We start from the raw sequence: 15,756 nt of genomic DNA on the forward strand, positions 1-15,756 counted from the left end.
TCTGGGCTGACCAAGAGCCCCAAAGGTTGTGACTCAACCATCCCCTTCCCTTATACTCCCACAAAAGTATTACAGCACTATGTACTTTTTGAAGTGAGGATAAGCTTGAATTTGTTTTAGACCTTCCAGGGGACTTTAGAACACTCCCTGGAGTGACTGGCGAAGTCCCCGCCCCAGAGGATGGGAAGCTGGATGGAGCCGGATCCTCGAGGAGGGACCTGGGTGTGGGTGTTTCCTGCTGGGTCTGGCTTTGCCTCCTCTCTGGGCTTGAGGTTTGAAGGTCTCTTCTCTGTGGAGGGAAATTTGCAGGCAGCTAACAAGGGACTTAGTTTTTGCCAGTGTTGTGCCCCAAAAGAAGATTCAAGGGCATTTTAGGGAATATTGGGAATGCTGGCTCCCAGGGGAGCCAGGTGGGTCTGGCCTTCAGGATTGTGAGGAAACAGTGGTGGCTGCAGTCCAGATGGACGACATGGAAGTCGTAGCTTCCCTTCTGGGGCCTGTGGTCTCAGCCTAGAACCATTGATCCGGAATCCAGGTGCTGAGTGTGTTGGTCTTGTTTCGTGACTTGGGGTCAGGGCCAGAGGGGGCAGAGGAAACTGCGCCTGCCTGCACATGCGCACATGCCCAGCCCTGCGGGCAGGAGCCGTGTGAAGCTCAGGGGCAGGCACCGCAGGCGGTCACCCAGGAGTGGGGGAGACAGGGAGAGCTTCTCACAGCCACAGCTGGGGACACGGGGACAGACGTGGTCTGCTGGCTCCAGGTAGAAAAACTCAAAGGTGGTGCGTGGCCCACTGGACACCCTCCTGGTGGCAGTGCTTGTGGGCAGTGCTGGGTCAGGACTCAGCCATGGGTGCAGAGCCTCTTGCCCTTGCTCTTGGCTATGTTCAAGTGTGACTGATGCTCCTGGGGGGACAGGTGGGACAAAAGGAGGGACAGATTTGCCTTTCAGTGGGCAAGTTCAAGGTGCCGTGGTACAGACAGGCTGAAGGCCAGGCGTGGTAGCTTACAACTGTACTCCCAGCACTTTGGGAGTGCTTGAGCCTAGAAGTTCAAGAAAAATTGAATTAAGAAAAAATTAGCCAGTGTCCACAGCTGCCAGCTTCCCCTGCAGGCGGCTCCTATCCCTGCCTGAGTCCCCGGCGGGCTGCAGCCTCTCCTAGCTGCTGCTGCCCCAAAGACCAGCACTTTCTGCTAGGCTTAGAGACAGGCCCTCCGCAAGCACATCTTCCTGGTGCCCTCCAGGCAGGATCAGGGCTGGTATGGGTGTGCACACATGCTTGGAGTCCCAGCTGCGTGGACACACATGCTGGGAGTCCCAGCTGCCTGGAAGGCTGAGGTGAGAGGATCACTTAAGCCTGGGAGGTTGAGGCTGCAGTGAGCTGAGATTGCACCACTACCCTCCAGCTTGGGTGACAGAGCGAGACCCTGTCTCTGAAAAAAACAAATAACAAAAAGCAAAACAAACAAATGGAAATATCCAGTCAGTGGCTGGGTACCGGGGCTAGAGCTCAGAGTAAGGTCAGGATAGCACAGAGGTGAGGCTGTAGCCTCCGGGGAGACGGCAGAAGCAAGAGGGCACTGAAGAAGGAACCCCAGCAACCATTACCTTCGAGTCACAGACACAGAAGGGGAGGCCCTGGAGAGCACCCGAGAGAGCTCCTGTGGAGTGGCTTGTGGGGGGCCACATTCACTCGGGTGGGCTGCCTGTCTCCACTGAACAGAGAGCAGCACTGTGTATTTTTTGAGGCCCCTGGAGGAAGAGCTGATGGCATTAGAGTGGCTGTAACACTGTGAGGGGAACTGGACATTTCTCTTTGCTCAAACAGGATGAAGAGGAGATGGAAGAAGCAGCCAATCAGAAGCTTGCTCTGCAAAAGGCCAAAGAAGTGGCCGAAGTCAGCCCCATGTCTGCCGCGAACATCTCCATCGCCGCGTAAGGCTCCTGGGACCGGACCGTGGGGTGGCAGTGGGGCTGCTGCAGGTCCCGTGGCTGGGCCCTCCCCAGGGCACCCCTTCCAGAGGCTTCCTCGGAGGGCGCCTGGCCTTGGCTGGTGAGGACACAGCCCCTCCTCGGACTGAGATGAGAGCCTGGGGGCTCCAGGGCTTTTTCTCAGTGTGAACAGGGCCAGGGTCTGGCCAGGCACAGCCCTCACATTGTGGCTGGGATTGTCTGCCACGATATTCACTCCCTGGATGGCCTCAGGGTGGCTCCAGGCCCTCCCCGGGCAACTGTGGATCAGTTAGGGGGGGGAGTCAGTAAGTTGATTTTATGCACAGCTTTTCAGAAATGTATTTTATGAGCCAAGAGATTCTAGGTGACATCTGAGCAGCCTGAGAGACTCACTGCAGTTTCCAAAAACGTCTTTCAGGTGTTTGGTACTGGGGCCGAGGCTGGAGGAAGTTATTCTGGCAAAAACGGCTTATTCCACAGAAGCGCATTTGGAGGCGTTAGGGGCTTTAGAGTTTGGGCAAAGTGTCCAGCTCAGGGCCAAAGGCTGCAGTGAGCCGAGCTGCGGGAGGTCAGTCCCTGGAAAGGGAGGCAGGAGTCTGGCCCGTGGCCTGGTCACAGGGTGGGCCACAAGAGTGCAGAGATGCCCCTGCTGGGAGCTTGTTCTCTGGGCTCTGCTGAATTGAGGTCTGGAGCCGCTAGCTCCGTCCGGCCGCATATGCCCGCCCCCCACACCTCCCATTCCCCATGCTGATGGGTGGGCCCCTGCCCTTCAGCTGGCCACCCGCCCTGCCGCGAACATGGAGCACAGGGCCGGGCACAGCCACAGGTCCATCTGTAGTGACGTGTGTCTGCACTACTGTGTAAGCATGTTCGCATGTGGATGAGTGTGCTAGGTGTGTGTGTGTGCACTTGAGAGTTGCACAGTGACCGTGTGTGAGTGCATGTGCTGAGTGTGTGCACACCCATACCAGCCCTGATCCTGCCTGGAGGGCACCAGGAAGATGTGCTTGCGGAGGGCCTGTCTCTAAGCCTAGCAGAAAGTGCTGGTCTTTGGGGCAGCAGCAGCTAGGAGAGGCTGCAGCCCGCCGGGGACTCAGGCAGGGATGGGAGCCGCCTGCAGGGGAAGCTGGCAGCTGTGGACACGGTGGCCATCACGTAGAAGACTGCTGGGGGCTCAGTCCTCAGTTGTTTAATTTCGATCTTTCATTGTCTTGGCCAATTCGGTTATTTGGTCCGTTAGTTATTTAGTCCATTTAGTTTGGTTACGTGGTCCAGGGGTCGCTGCCAGGGCTTTGTGAGCTCTGCAGGTGGGTGGTCTGCCGTAGAGGGGGCGAGTGGTGTGTTCAGCTCCTGGCCTCGTGCAGGCCTTGGGTTGTTCTCTTTAGGACTTGCCTTCTCTGCTGTTCCTAGAGGCGAGCGCTTGTCCCTTGACCCCTGCTGCCTGCAGGGCCTGCCTCCTCTTGGGGGTATGGGAGGGTGTCCACTCCCATCTGGGCTGAGACCTTGCCGAAGAGGCTGCCAGGGCCCTGGCAGTCATGGAGCCTGAAAAGGAGGCTGGATACTTCCTTATCTGCTGCCCCGTCCTGGTTTGGAGACACTGCTATGCAGGACCAAGGCAGTAGACTGGCATCCTTGGGCACAGGGTACCTCGACACCACCTGTTGGCCTGAGCACCACGCTGATTCCTACGTGAGGACAGAGCTTCTTTTCTGCCGGGGGACCCCTAGCTGTTCTTCCTCAAGGTGGGTCTGGAGCCAGGTGTCAGCTCCGGCGCCAGCATCCTCAACTCAAGCAGGCTGCAGCCCTCACATGTGGCAAGGGGCGGCCGGCCCGAGCCAGCCTGAGGCATCCAAGTGTCAGCCCCCATGGTCCCTGCCTGAGGTGCAGCTATGGGCCCTCATCCTCTGTGGCATGTCCTCAGCCCAGCGGTTGGACATGACAGCCAGTCTGATTTCCACCACAAGAGATCCTGCAGGAATCAACCTTCAGGGGTTTCCTTCAAGGAGGGCCCTGCACCTGGCGAGGCCTGGCCCTGCTGCCGCTGTTGCGTGCCCGTGTTGTGCTGAGGCCTCCGAGGGCTGAAAGCTGTCTTGTCATCTGTCCTCGTCTGCTTCCTGTTGTCCTGGTGGGATGAGCAGTGCCACCTCCTGTCCTGCTCTCATTTCCAGCACCTTGAGCTGCTGGGCTGGGCGACAGCAGTGCCCTTGAGTACCCTTCGCCCTGCTCCTGCCCCCCACAGCTGTGCTGCGTGACCTGTGGAGCAGGGCCAATGCCGGGCTTGGTGCCCTGGGTGCTGGGAGGACTTGGGGTGTCCTTGGTGTTTAAGAGGCTCTCAGTGATGCTCTGTTTGGCTCGACACAGATGGTGCCAGAACCTACCTCAGAAGGGCGCCCTAGTGTGTTGCATGCAGTGCTGTGCATATCCTGGGCCTCAGGTGACAGCTGCTTGGAGGGACATGTCTTCCTGGTTCTTTGCTGGGTCAACCTCATCCTCACGTGGATTTCTGAACACTGGCAGCCTGCAGAATCACACTCACTCACACACACACTCACAAATACATACAGGCAGGCACAGACACACAGGCACACAGACTCACACACACACTTATACACAGGTACACACACACAGTCACACAGACACACAGAATCATACACACAGACTCACAGACACACAGATTCACCCTCACAACACTCACAATCTCACACATTCAGTTATAATCATCCCACACTCTCACGTACACGCACAATCTCACACATTCACGGACATAGTCTCACACACTCATCACTCACAGTGTCACACTCACACACCCTCTCACACACACATGCCTGTTTGTACCCAGAGCCTGTGGGTAAGCAGTAAGCTGCTTTGACTGCCCACAAAGGCACAGAGACCTTGGTTATGAGAAGGAGGGGCTGGAGCCCACCTGGCCCTCCCCTGGGAAGCTAATTGGAGGGAAATGGCTGTAAAGGAAACTTTGGTTTCCTTCTGTTGGTTTTAGAAAAGCCTTTGAAAAGTCACTTGGAAATGGCTGGAACTGCACCCAAAAGGAAGGTGGGTTGGGGTATAGCTTGATTTGCCCTGGAGGTGTCCTGGTGGCCTGGAAGCGCCTGGGTTGCAGCCTGGGGAGCACTGGGGCTGGAACCAGAGTGGGGCCCAGGTGCTCGCCCGGAAGGCAGGTGGGTCTGGCAGCAGGGCCCAGGCGGCATCTCCGGGAAGGGCATCTCTGGAAAGGGCACCCTTGCCTCCTTTGTTAGCCTATGCTGCCCCATCTCCAGGGCCAGGAGACAGTGCGGTCAGCCTCCCACCTCAGGGTGCTGGGGGCTGTTTGGAACTGCAGGAAAATCGGTGTTGGGTCTTCCCAGCCGCACTGCCTGTCCTGGGCAGTGTGTGCTGAGTGATGGATGGGCCCCCAAGCTAATGGCTTCTGTCTTCCAGCAATTACAGGGTTTGCTGTCTCACTTTTCTGCAGTCTCACTTTTCTGCATGTGTGGAATTGGTTCTCAACTTCTCTTTCACCCTGAGGTCTCGGCTGGTGCCCGTCTGACAGACGCGTCCGCGGCCTCCTGTCCAGATGCACACGGCAGCCTGCGCCTACACTGGCGTGGCTCTCAGTGTCACTGGTTCCTCAGAACTCTCTCTGATTTTCTCACTTCTGTCTGTTCTGTTTTTTGCATGTGCAGTTTTGTAAAGCAAGCTCGAGGTACTGTATCTCGCAGCTCATCTGTCTCCAGCGTGAACTCACCGTGAGTCGCTCTGCTATGATATTCCATCCATGACTTCATGATAACTACATGCAGACACCTTCCTTCCACTCCTAACTCTGCTTTCTCACCACAAGCCATTTGCTTCATGGGGCAGCTCCAGGCTTCCGTGGCCTGAGCGGGGAATGGTGGGCTTGCTCCCTGACGTCCCCGAGTCCTGCCACGGGGTCAGACCCTCTGTGCTCAGCCCCTCCTCCTTTCCCTCCTGGTCTCTGTCTTTTTGTCTGCTGACTGTTGTGTCCGCTCCCTTCGGTGTCTCGAGTGTGTCTGCTTCTCCTGAGTGGACTGGGCGCCACGGGCTCAGGTCTCTTTGTGGTTCCCATGAGGCCAGGGCCCTGTGAGCAGGCACAGCAGAGAGTGCTCTTTAGGGGCTCACTGGGGACGTTTATGGGTCCTCCCAGGCCCCTTACTCGGGAGGGACTGTGTCTGTGATTCTCAGGAAGTCCTCGTTCTAGCAAGAGCAGAGAGCTGTTGTCCACTTGTGAAGCTTACAGTAGACTACCCAGGGCCTGAGGCAGAGACGTGGAAACCCCAGGGTGGCCCTCCAGGGAGTGACTGGCTGGCCTCCCCTCGGGCAGCTTCTCATGGAGAAGTGCTCACGGATGGCTTCCTGACCACTTCAGGGACCTCTCACCTGCAGGGCCTGGCCTTGCCCTCCAGGGGAAGACTCTGCAGGCCAGGCCCTGCAGGTGAGGGGTCCCTGAAGTGGTCAGGTGCAGTTAGGCCACCTGGCACCTGATGGAAGTGGCCAGGTGTCCTGTCTGTGTCCTGATGGTGGTGAGGCCCCTGCTGCCCCTAACCCCCTTGCCCGGTGCTTCCTTGCTGGCAGCCAGCATGGAGCTGGGCTCAGTCTTTCCCCGAGCACTGTTTGCTGCTGGCTGGCAGAAGCACTGATGTCTCCTGGGGCAAGAAAGCATGCCGGATCCCGAATCCATCCGCAGGGTGGAATAAGGTGTAAGATGCAGATGGCGGCTGGGCACGGTGACTCACACCTGTAATCCCAGCACTTTGGGAGGCTGAGGTGGGCAGATTCCCTGAGCTCAGGAGTTCGAGACCAGCCTGGGCAACACGGTGAAACCCCGTCGCTACTAAAATACAAAAAATTAGCCAGGAGTGGTTGCGAGTGCCTGTAGTCCCAGCTACTTGGGAGGCCGAGGCAGGAGAATTGCTTGAATCCGGGAGGCAGAGATTGCAATGAGCTGAGGTCGCACCACCGCACTCTAGCCTGGGTGACAGAGCAAGACTCCGTCTCCAAAAAAAAAATGCAGATGGCAGGTATCCATGGTGGCATACTAGGGCTGCTTCATTTTGTCAGCAGTTGCGGGTTATCTGAGCCCAGAGACCTCAAAGCAGGACCACAGAGCGCCTCGAGGCCACTTCTGAGTCCTGCGGTTCCCCACAGCGCCTGGCTGAGTGTGGCTGAGCTGTCCTCCACAGTGCCTGCCTCTGCTCTGCCACAGCGCCTGGCTGAGTGTGGCTGAGCTGTCCGGACAGTGCCTGCCTCTGCTCTGCCACAGCGCCTGGCTGAGTGTGGCTGAGCTGTCCGGACAGTGCCTGCCTCTGCTCTGCCACAGCGCCTGCCTCTGCTCTGCCACAGCGCCTGCCTCTGCTCTGCCACAGCGCCTGGCTGAGTGTGGCTGAGCTGTCCCCCCGGGAACAGCTGGGTTGTGCCTCCCAGCTGAGGCCAGGACACAGGGGTGCCAGTCGTCCATGTGACCTCCTTAAAGAGCCCTTTTAAACCAGGACTTTGCCTGGATTAGTCACCAGCCACACTTCACTCTAAGTTGGCGTGGATACGTGCCAGATAGAGCAAGGACAGAGACAGTGGCCAGGGGAGGTGCAGGCTGACTGAAGACACCATGCAGACGGCCCCGGCACACAGATCCAGAGACCTAGGGGATATCTCCAGAGAGGAACCTGGTGGTACTACTGGCCGAGTGAGGGCAGATGCAGACAGTCTCTGATGATATTAGGGCCGAGAACAGCAGATAGGCCCAGAAGGAACAGGCCAGGTGGAGCCAGTGGGGCTGTAGTGGGGTGGGCAGGTGCCTCTAGTGTAGGCTGCTCAGCCTCTTCCTCTTCCCCGGGTAGTCACAGGGGAGTCTGCCAGCCTGACAGTGCCCTCAGTCCAGCAGACAGCCTGGCCTCTCCCTGCTCCAGGTGTTTCCTGGGCGAGAAGGAGCCGCACCTGAATGCAAGGGTGATGGCAGAGCTATGTGGTCTGGAGCCCACCCCACCTTCACACAGACCCTGTGCCTCTGCATGTTCCCCCATGGTCCTCACTGCGATTCTGGTCCCCAAGATTCACGGCTTCATCAGAGCAGGCCACCCTGCCGACCAAGTGGCTCAGAGCCTAGGCCCCTTTCGGGCACTGGAGTGGACTGGGAGACTGGAGGCAGTGAACAGCCTCCGCCCTCACAGGGCTCCTGTGCCTGGTGCACGCCCCCGGGCTGCCTTCTGTTTTACACCACTCAGCACTGTTGACAGTAGAGCCCTTTTGTCTTGGTCCCCGCTGGGGTTGGTGGGTCGTCTGTGGGTCAGTTGTAGGGCACCCCTGGGAGCAGGGGCAGCACAGTTTCAATGCATCAGGGATACAGGTCAGGGCCAGGGGCTTCAACTGAGGCTGGGGGTCTGCAGATGGCCCCTACAGGTAGCCCTACCTGCCCCCACCCCACCCAAGCTCCCAGGTGAGACACAGACACCACACTTCTGCTTTCATTGGTGCAAGGTGCTGCCCCTGGACATTGCTCCCACTGCAGCTTGGACTTCTACAAAGGGGCAGGATTTACTGTCTACCTGCTTGGGGTGGGCCAGCTGCAGGGTTGTGCCTCAGGGTTGAGGCCTCAGGCCTCAGATGAGGTTTCTCCTTGGCGATGGGGGAGCTCAGTATTGGGATAATAAGACCCTTTGTAATGTGCCCTTCCCTCCCGTGGTGGCCTTGGCTAGCCGCCCACCCACCTGCTTGGCCTATCTGGTGCATTCCCAGTGTCCTGTACCCCTCGGCCTTCTTGAGGTCTGTCTTTGCAGGTCAGAGTGGTGCTCAGCGGCTCAGGGCCCTGGAGCTGGTGGCCACCGGCCTGGACCTCTGCAGGCCGTGGTTGTTAGTGCAGTTGGGGTCTGGCCAAGGACTCATGTCTTCTTTACAAATGTTTTTCCTTTTTGCCCTTGCCTGTGTCTGATCCTGACTCACTGTGGGACCCTGAGCAAGTAACAGCCTCTCTTTAGTCTCAGTATCTTCATCTGTGAAATGGGGACAAGAGTAGCACCTGATTCTTGAGGTGGTTGTAAGGACTGTTTGAAGTGGGCACTGTGCCCAGAGCACCACGTGGCGGTTGCAGGAGACAGATGCCATGGCCTTCATTGTTGGGGTAGTCACTGCTGCCGCCAAGGCCATCCAGCAGCCTGGGAGGCTCCAGGGTGGGCCTCAGGCCTCAGATGAGGTTTCTCCTTGGCGATGGGGGAGCTCAGTATTGGGATAATAAGACCTTATCCAAAGGTGGTCCTACTCAGCAGAAGGCCCAGAATGCAAATGGCTTCCCATGCACTCTGGGCTATGGAGCCCCATGTGTGATGTGTGAATAGAGGAGGTGCTTGGGCCCATGACATTGGAGTAGGGGTCAAGGCATTTGGTAGCCCATGCAGTGAGGACGGAGCCTAGACCCCTGGTCATCCCTGGTGCTGGAGGGCTCCGGGGACCATGTTCTGGCTCTGCTCCCAGTGGAGGGAGGGGCTCTCCGTCGTCAAGAGAGAGGAGGGCATTGGTGGCCACGGGAGGGGGCATTTCCAGCCTCAGACCTGACTTCTGGCCTCCTGGTCACTGAGCCAGGAGGCAGCTGCGGGGCTGTGGCTGACCACCTCGGGGACTGGCAGAGGCTCTGCATTTGCTCCTGAGAGGGCCAGGTGCTCCCTTGGCTGCTGTCTGCTCTGCCCCAGCACCTGCCTCCTGGGTTCCCTGGCAAACAGCCTTTTCACCTGGCTGGTGGCCTGCCTCCTGGAGGTAGCGATGGGGAAGTGCCTCTATAGAAGGGGCCGCGTGTCCCACCCTTCCTGTAGCAACTGTACTGGTGCTAGAGCAGGGGCCAGCTCCCAGGGAGTCTGCAGGGCCTCCCTGGCTCCTGTCTCTCCATAGGTCATGCCCCTTTGTAATGTGCCCTTCCCTCCCGCGGTGGCCTTGGCCAGCCGCCCACCCACCTGCTTGGCCTGTCTGGTGCATTCCCACTGTCCTGTACCCCTCGGCCTTGAGCCCCCAGGGGGTCCTCTTGACAGGCTGGTGCTGTCACCTTGCGGGTCCTGTGGGACACCGTGGGGGGCGGGGCTGAATTCTGTTCCCTTGGGCGTTCCCCAGCTGATCCGCGTCCCCCGAGGGGTGTGGGGGCTCCCGCGGCCACACCTCCCACCTCCCTGCGCCATTGCTCCATTGCTGTGTGTCCATTGTGGCCCCCCTGGAGAGCGGCGGGCGGGCGGAGGCGTGGGGCCACGCTCACCGCCGGTCTCCCCGCAGCAGGCAGCAGAACTCGGCCAAGGCGCGCTCGGTGTGGGAGCAGCGGGCCAGCCAGCTACGGCTGCAGAACCTGCGGGCCAGCTGCGAGGCGCTGTACAGCGAGATGGACCCCGAGGAGCGGCGGCGCTTCGCCACCACGCGCCACCTGCGGCCCGACATGAAGACGCACCTGGACCGGCCGCTGGTGGTGGAGCTGGGCCGCGAAGGCGCGCGGGGGCCCGTGGGAGGCAAGGCCTGGCCGGAGGCTGCGGAGGCCCCCGAGGGCGTCGACCCTCCGCGCAGGCACCACCGGCACCGCGACAAGGACAAGACCCCCGCGGCGGGGGACCAGGACCGAGCAGAGGCCCCGAAGGCGGAGAGCGGGGAGCCTGTTGCCCGGGAGGAGCGGCCGCGGCCGCACCGGAGCCACAGCAAGGAGGCTGCGGGGCCCCCGGAGGCGCGGAGCGAGCGCGGCCGAGGCCCGGGCCCCGAGGGCGGCCGGCGGCACCACCGGCGCGGCTCCCCGGAGGAGGCGCCCGAGCGGGAGCCCCGACGCCACCGCGCGCACCGGCACCAGGATCCGAACAAGGAGTGCGCAGGAGCCAAGGGCGAGCGGCGAGCGCGGCACCGTGGCGGCCCCCGAGCTGGGCCCCGGGAGGTGGAGAGCGGGGAGGAGCCGGCGCGGCGGCACCGGGCCAGGCACAAGGCGCAGCCTGCGCACGAGGCTGTGGAGAAGGAGGCCACGGAGAAGGAGGCCACGGAGAAGGAGGCCGAGATAGTGGAAGCCGACAAGGAGAAGGAGCTCCGGAACCACCAGCCCAGGTGAGTCCGCGGCTGGGCGGGTTCGGTGAGGGAGGGGTTGACCCGGGCGGTGCGAGCCCCAGTGCTGGCTGCGGGAATGGGGTCCACGGCGGAGGCGGCACCGCCGGCCACGCTGCCCTGTCCAGGGCCATCCCGGCTGGGGTCTCCGCATGCCGTTCATGGTGGGGGGGTGGTGACAATCCTGCATTGGAGAGTCGACCTGTGAAAGACTTGGCAGGGCAAGTGTGGTGCGTGAATGCCAGCTGTTATTTAAGAAGGGAGGGCTTAAGTGGGAATTGTTACGATTGGTTTGGAAAGAACAAAGTGGCCCTGGGAGAAGAGAAAGTTGGGGATTGCTGTGGAGGAAGGAGAGGCAGGAGGGCCCGAGGGAAGCCTGAGCAGGCCAGTGGGCTGGGCGCAGAGCGGGGTGTGGGGGCCAGGCTGTGTGACCATGACAGGAAGAACCCCAGCTAGCCCAGCTTGCTCCCTGGGGCAGGACTCACGGACGCTGTGAGGGCCTGGGGTAACTGGTCCAGTGACCAAGACCAGCAGTTGCCAGGTACCTACTGGCCACAAACCAACCAAAATACTTGCTGCTGGAGACCCCAGCCCGGGGTAACCCAGCCGCCGCCCTGTCTGTGTGTGTCGGTGGGTCCGCCCCACCCTGCCTTTCAGACTAAAGACACAGAGGTGTAGAGGTTAATTTAAAAAACATACAGAATGCCAGAGTAGCAGAGCAGGTGGTCATAGATTTAGTTGGTCTGCATGGGGGTTTAAGGGTTTTGGTTGATAGGATTTTGCTGATGTGCATTATTATTATTATTTTATTATTGGAGACAGGGCCGCACTGTCGCCCAGGGTAGAGTGCAGTGGCGCAGTCATGGCTCACTGCAGCCTCAACTTCCCGGGCTGAAGCGGTCCTCCCACCTCAGCCTTCCCAGCCTGAATAGCTGGGACTACAGGCACGTGTCACCATGCCCAGCTAATTTTTTAATTTTTGTAGAGATGGGGTTTTGCCATATGCCCCAGGCTGGTCTTGAACTCCTGGGCTCAAGCGATCCTCCTGCCTCGGCCTCCCGGTGCCGGGATCACAGGTGTGAGCCACCGCACCCGGGCCTGATGTTCATTCTTGATTGCAGGGAGCCACACTGTGACCTGGAGACCAGTGGGATGGTGACTGTGGGCCCTATGCACACGCTGCCCAGTACCTGTCTCCAGAAGGTGGAGGAACAGCCAGAGGATGCAGACAATCAGCGGAATGTCACTCGCATGGGCAGTCAGCCCCCAGACCCGAGCACTGTTGTACACATCCCAGTGATGCTGACAGGCCCTCCTGGGGAAGCCACAGTCGTTCCCAGTGAGTATCTCCCTGTGCCAGTAGGGCAGGGCCCATCTTGTGCAGGTCCAGCAACCCCCATTCCCTCCTGTTCCACAGCAGCCACTGGGGACCCAGCCTGCCTCTGTGAATTGTTCTCCTGGCTGGAGAGGGAGTCCTTTGCTGTCAACATCTGTCCTTTGATGTCCTGTTGATTTCTGAGTGCCCCAGAGATAACTGAGGTTGAGCTCCATTCTCTTTCCTTCCCAAAATATTTGCACATTGCCAACTAAGTGCCAAGTGCTATGTTAGAGTGCTAAGAGCACAGCAGCAGGGAGACAGTCTTGTCAGGAAGACAGACCACAGCTCTTGATGGTTGCACAAAAGCTGCTGAGGACTCTGTCCACGGCCTTGACTGGGGCTGAGAGCGAGGGGCTGCAGAGGAGGAGGCTCTCCACCGCGTCTGCCCTTGTGGTCATGGGCCCATGCCATCCATGCTCTGAGGCTGCTCCCAGGCCTTTATTTGAGCTGCCTTCTTTCCTCCCCTTGCTTGCTCACATGCTCGGCACATCCCAAGTGAGCACCCTTCCCATGCCTGCCTGTGTGCAGTCCCTGAGGGCGCAGGGGACCAAGATATCATTCCTGTCTTCAAGCCTGTCTAATAGGGAGAGATTACAAATACAGGCCCCTTACATGGTGGGGAAGGTGCACGGGTATTTCATGGGCATCAAGGAGGAGCCCTCCTTTCTTAAGTACAGAGAAAAAAGGGGTAGAAGAGAGGCCATAGAAACAGGACTCACATGAATGCCAACAGAAGCATTTAGGTCATAAGCAGACCAGACAGACTCAATCAGGTGCCACCACATGCATGCCCATGTTTGCAGATGCATCCCCACACAGAGATGTGTGCGTGCCCGTGTTGCAGATGGATCTCCACACACAGACGTGTGCATGACATTCTCTCTTGCTCAGGTGCTCTCACCTGGGGCCTGTGGACTGGCTCTCAATTCCAGGTATAACCGTGGAAGACACAGCCTCTAACTGCTCAGCCTCCCCTTTTCTTTTGCTTCCTTGGAGGAAAGTTGCCCTTGGTTCATTTACTTGTTTACTTCCCATGGGCACAAGGGAGTCTGCCTGCCCAGCTCCCTCACCTGATTGTCTGTGGATCAACTTGAGGATGAGCCTAGGGTCCCTACCTGGCTTTCATCGGCAGAAATCCAGATGTGACTCCTCCCCAGGCTCCCTATGCTCTACTCCACACCCTTGCTGGCAGCCACTGATCTTTTCACTGTCCCTATAGTCTTGCCTTTTCTAGACTGTCATAGGGCTGGAATCATACAGTATGCAGCCTTTTCAGGTTGGCTTCTTTCCATTAGCAATATGCACTTAAGTTTCCTATGTCTTTTTGTGGCTTGACAACTCATTTGTTTTTAGCATTGCATTAATATTCTGTCTTTTGGGTGTACCACAGTTTGTTTATTCACCTATTGAAGGACATTTTGTTGCTTCCAGTTTTTGGCAATTATGAATAAAACTGCTATAAACATTCATGTTCAGGTTTTTGTGTGGACATAAGTTTTCAACTCATTTGGGTAAATACTTAACAGCATGATTATTGGATTATATGGTAAGACTGTGTTTATCTTTATAAGAAACTGACAAACTGTCTTCCAAAGGGACTGTACCATTTTGCATTCCCACCAGCAATGAATGAGAGTTCCTGTTGCTCCATATCCTTGCCAATATTCAGTGTTGTCAGTACTTTGGATTTGAGCTATTATAATTAAGCGTGTAATGATATCTTGTTTATTTTGCAATTTCCTAATGACATATGATGTTGAGCATCTTTTAAAATGCTTATTTGCCATGTGTATAATTTTCCTTGATGAGGTTCCTATTCAGATCTTTTACCCACTTTTTATTCTGGTTGTTTGTTTTATAATTGTTGAGTTTTAGGAGTTCTTTGTATATTTTGGATACAAGTCTTTCATCAGATATGTGTTTTGCAAGCATTTTCTCCCAGTCTGTAGCTTGGTTTTTCATTCTCTTAATGTCTGGTGTTTTTGATTGTTAAAAACAAGTGATTGTCTGGTCCCTGTTATTACTTCTACTAGAAATAGAAATCTAGGCTATTAGTTTTTATATGTTGATTATGTGTCCTACTACTTTTCTGAATCCTCAAATTGTTTATTAGTTTCACTGTGATTCCCCCTTTTTTCCCCCAGATACATTATCAAAACTTCTGAAAATACACTTCTAACTCTTTCTTTCTAAGTCTTATACCGCTCATTATTATTTTTTTGTTTGATTTCAGTGTCACATAACAATGGAATTACTGGGCATTACCTTGTTTCTGCCTACACTAAATAAAATTTTGGTTTGGGGCCTGAGGGGTGTGCGTGTGTGTGTGTGTGTGTGTGTGTGTATGTGTGTGTGTGTCTGTGTGTCTGTAAAATTATGTTACAATATCCATTAGTCCCTACTTCAGTAAGTGTTTTAATCTGGAATAGATGTTGAATTTTGTTGAAGACCTTTTCAGCATCCATAGAGATCATATATTTTTTTCCCCTTAGATATGGGGATTTATAGTAATGAAGTTTTCGATATGAAATATCTTTGCAATCTTAGAATAAACCCAAGTGGTTATTATATTTATTTTGTAATATGCCATTGGATTCTGTTTAACATTTTTTGTAGGATTTTTGGATTGATACTTTTAGGCGAGATGTGTTCTGTAGCTTGCTTTTGTCACATTTGAGGATCATAAGGTTTAAATATCAATGACATAGAGTTATCTATTGCTTAACTTCACAGCTCCATTCCTGAAAATCAAATGTTCTAAAAGAGGGTCTCATTTCCACACCCCACCCCACTTTTTTTTTTTTTTTTTTTTTTGAGACTGAGTCTTGCTCTGTCAATAGGCTGGAGTGCAGTGGCACGATCTCGGCTCCACCTCCTGTGTTCAAGCAATTCTCCTTCCTCAGCCTCCTGAGTAGCTGGGATTACAGGTGCCTGCCACCACACCTGGCTAATTTTTGTATTTTTAGTAGAGATAGGGTTTCGCCTTGTTGGCCAGGATGATCTCAGACTCCTGACCTCAAGTGATCCACCTGCCTTGGCCTCCTGAAGTGCTGGGATTACAGGCGTGAGCCACCGTGCCTGGCCCCATTATTTTAAATGGTAAAACATTATAATGTGTTATGTGTCAACTAAAATTTCATAACCAATTTTGTAAAATATAATTAAAGCACAGTTAAACAATGAAAACTAATAAACAATCATAATAGAACATAAATGCTTAGCATATTGTTTCCTGATTACCAGTTAAAATAGCTATTAATAAGCAATTGCTTTAGATACCTCCTTTATTGAAACTTGTTGTACTTTTCAAAAACATCCATACGTGATTCCTGTAACTTTACTGTGAACAAAAGTTCTCTGAAAAGGA

General features: G+C 55.9%; 2 protein-coding genes across 5 annotated transcripts in view; one reads left to right on the forward strand and one right to left on the reverse strand.

Moving 5' to 3' along the window:
• The window catches only part of DPH7 (diphthamide biosynthesis 7), an 807,287-nt gene that overhangs the window by 479,648 nt on the left and 311,883 nt on the right, over window positions 1–15,756 (reverse strand). The window lies entirely within an intron of this gene.
• The window catches only part of CACNA1B (calcium voltage-gated channel subunit alpha1 B), a 251,604-nt gene that overhangs the window by 138,130 nt on the left and 97,718 nt on the right, over window positions 1–15,756 (forward strand). For all 4 annotated transcript variants that reach the window (XM_050759692.1, XM_050759688.1, XM_050759689.1 and 1 more), the window contains 3 exons: window positions 1,827–1,933; window positions 10,214–11,014; window positions 12,133–12,350. In XM_050759692.1, coding sequence (XP_050615649.1) covers window positions 1,827–1,933; window positions 10,214–11,014; window positions 12,133–12,350 — 1,126 coding nt within the window. The remainder of the gene's footprint in view (window positions 1–1,826; window positions 1,934–10,213; window positions 11,015–12,132; window positions 12,351–15,756) is intronic.

This window comes from Macaca thibetana, chromosome 15 (assembly GCF_024542745.1).
Source record: "Macaca thibetana thibetana isolate TM-01 chromosome 15, ASM2454274v1, whole genome shotgun sequence".
Lineage (NCBI taxonomy): Eukaryota > Metazoa > Chordata > Mammalia > Primates > Cercopithecidae > Macaca > Macaca thibetana.